Below are 2480 nucleotides of genomic sequence, written 5' to 3' on the forward strand. Positions count from 1 at the left end.
GATTCTTAAATATACTAGTTATTCATGTTAAATTTAATAGTAAAATAATATTAAATCCGTTTAAAATTTTTAAAATCTTAAATAGGATGTTTGAAATATTTTAAGAGAAAAATAAAATATTTAAAATATTAAAAATAGAATTAAAAATTTACTCAAATATTAGAGGAATAATAGAACTAAAATAATAATTCACCTTATAAAGTAGTACATTTTTTATATTTTTTGGTTAAAGTTTTATTGGCCGACCTAAAATGTTTTTGAAATCCTAGTAAAAGGATAAATTAAATATACTCTTGTAAGAAAAAAAAGCCTGATGAAAAATGAAGCAAAAGATATTCCATTTACATGAGCTAGCATGCAATGAATACTAAATCACCTATTTTTCAATTCACTTAAAAATTAATTTCATTTGCCTAACCCTAAATATATCCTAACCAGCACATCCTCTCTCTATATATAGTCCAATCCTTGCATGCATTCACCACAACACAAATTCCTTTCCACTCTCAAAACCAAAACCTTGATTAAAAAGAAAAAAACATACAATGGCTAGCTCAACAATGCTCTTCAAGGTTGCATGCTTGGCCATGGTGTGCATGGTGTTGAACACCTCCATGGCCAATGGTGCCCTGACATGTGCCCAAATCACATTCACTGCTTCACCATGCATTGCCTACATTAGGAACCCCGGTGCCGCCGTTCCAGCACAATGCTGCAACGGCCTTAGGTCACTCAATGACCAATGTAAGGGAACCCCGGAGCGCCAGGACGCCTGCCGCTGCCTGAAACGGACCGTTCTGAGCGTACCCGGAGTCAATCTCCCGGCGCTTGCTGGCCTCCCTAACAAGTGTGGGATCAACTTGCCCTACAAAATCACCCCTACCATTGATTGCAACACGTATATCACTTAAACCCCATCTTTTTTTTTTAATTTTTTGATTAGTTTAATGTTGATGGTAATTACTAATAAAAAATAATCTAGTTACAAACATTATTGTTAGTTGCTCATGCATTTGGCATAGATCACTTCACGTGAAAAATTCACATCACTTGTCGCATGTGTGAATTTGATTCTTTAATATTTTAATTTTTCTTTTCAATCATGCGTGCATGACTAAATTATGTGAAAACAAAATTAAAGTGAGCTAATATAATCTCATATCTACTTTCATTGGATTATAACATTAGAGAGACATAATTAAAATTATATATATTTTGTTTAATTTAACATTTATAATTATAAATTTATTATGTCTAATAATATTAAATAAAATAATTTTAGACTGCTTAGACTGATTATTTATTATTTCGCAAATTGTCTCTCAAATATTACTGTTTTACTTAGTGTTTGTACATATAGGAGCATCACTACATATTGAGCATCTAGTAATAACTATTCTCTATATCTTAATTAATGTATACTTTCTCGTTGCAGGGTACATTGAGCATGTTAGTTGTGCATGGAAGAACTACGCTTGTTGATTTGGATGTTGGTCTGTGGTAATAATATAATAAATACAGATTAGAATAAAGAAGAGCAGTGGTTATCTTTAATAGTTACCCCCTGTTGGTTGTTAGTGTCTTATGTGTTCTCCTCGCTAGGGAGAACTTTAATCTTTACTATGATTGTGATTTGTATTTTCGTCAACGTTATAATAAAATATTAATGTGTTTCAGTTCAAGTGTTGATTGTCCCTTGTGACATTATTGGATTTCTTAAGCTTCAGTCTCTATATATATTTGACAATTATATAGTGTATGTTATATTCATAAAATGGTGGCTTCTGATGAGGTGGGTGTGCTTTAACTGTGTTAGTTTGTGTGGTGGCTATGCCACACCAAGCAAATTATTAGAGATGGACACATTGACTTATATTTGAATTTAACTTTAGTGGTTCATCCTATTTTACTCTTTTATACCTAAAAACAGACCTAAAAAATTTAATAGTAGAGACAAAATATATACAACATGATAATAAATTTTTGGTTTGTTTTTTACTATAATTTTTTGGTGACTGAATAAATTTTTTATTTAATTGTTTTTAACAAGGAGTTTTAACTCTTTGTTACAACGGTAAAAACTATTTTTTTCACCAATTTACTTGCATCCAAAATAAATAATAAATCTTAGCCCAAACTATATCTAACTCCATAAATATATGTATTAAAAACATTTCTCAATCCAAACCCAAGTTATAAGATAGTAAAATACATTACATCATTAAACGTCAAGGTTATAAAAACCGGAGTAGTAGAATTAGAGGTGTATAATTTCAACCAAAATTTAATTAGAATTAAATTGAATATAATAAAATAATATATTTATACAATTTACTTTTGTAATTTATTATTTACTAAAAAATTGATTTTTTATTTATTGTTTTAAATCATTAATTGTTCAAAAATCATTCTGATTCAACCAATTAACTAATTTTTTTTTATCGAATTTTTTAGTTTTTGACCAATTCATTACTAAAAGC

General features: G+C 29.2%; 1 protein-coding gene across 1 annotated transcript; it reads left to right on the forward strand.

Moving 5' to 3' along the window:
• Positions 464–1682, forward strand: LOC107637943 (non-specific lipid-transfer protein 1-like). Its single transcript, XM_016341175.2, has 2 exons — positions 464–898; positions 1436–1682. Exons 1-2 carry the CDS (start codon positions 546–548, stop codon positions 1443–1445), a joined length of 363 nt encoding a protein of 120 aa, XP_016196661.1. The 5' UTR covers positions 464–545; the 3' UTR covers positions 1446–1682.

This window comes from Arachis ipaensis, chromosome B04, assembly GCF_000816755.2.
Source record: "Arachis ipaensis cultivar K30076 chromosome B04, Araip1.1, whole genome shotgun sequence".
Taxonomy (NCBI): Eukaryota; Viridiplantae; Streptophyta; class Magnoliopsida; order Fabales; family Fabaceae; genus Arachis; species Arachis ipaensis.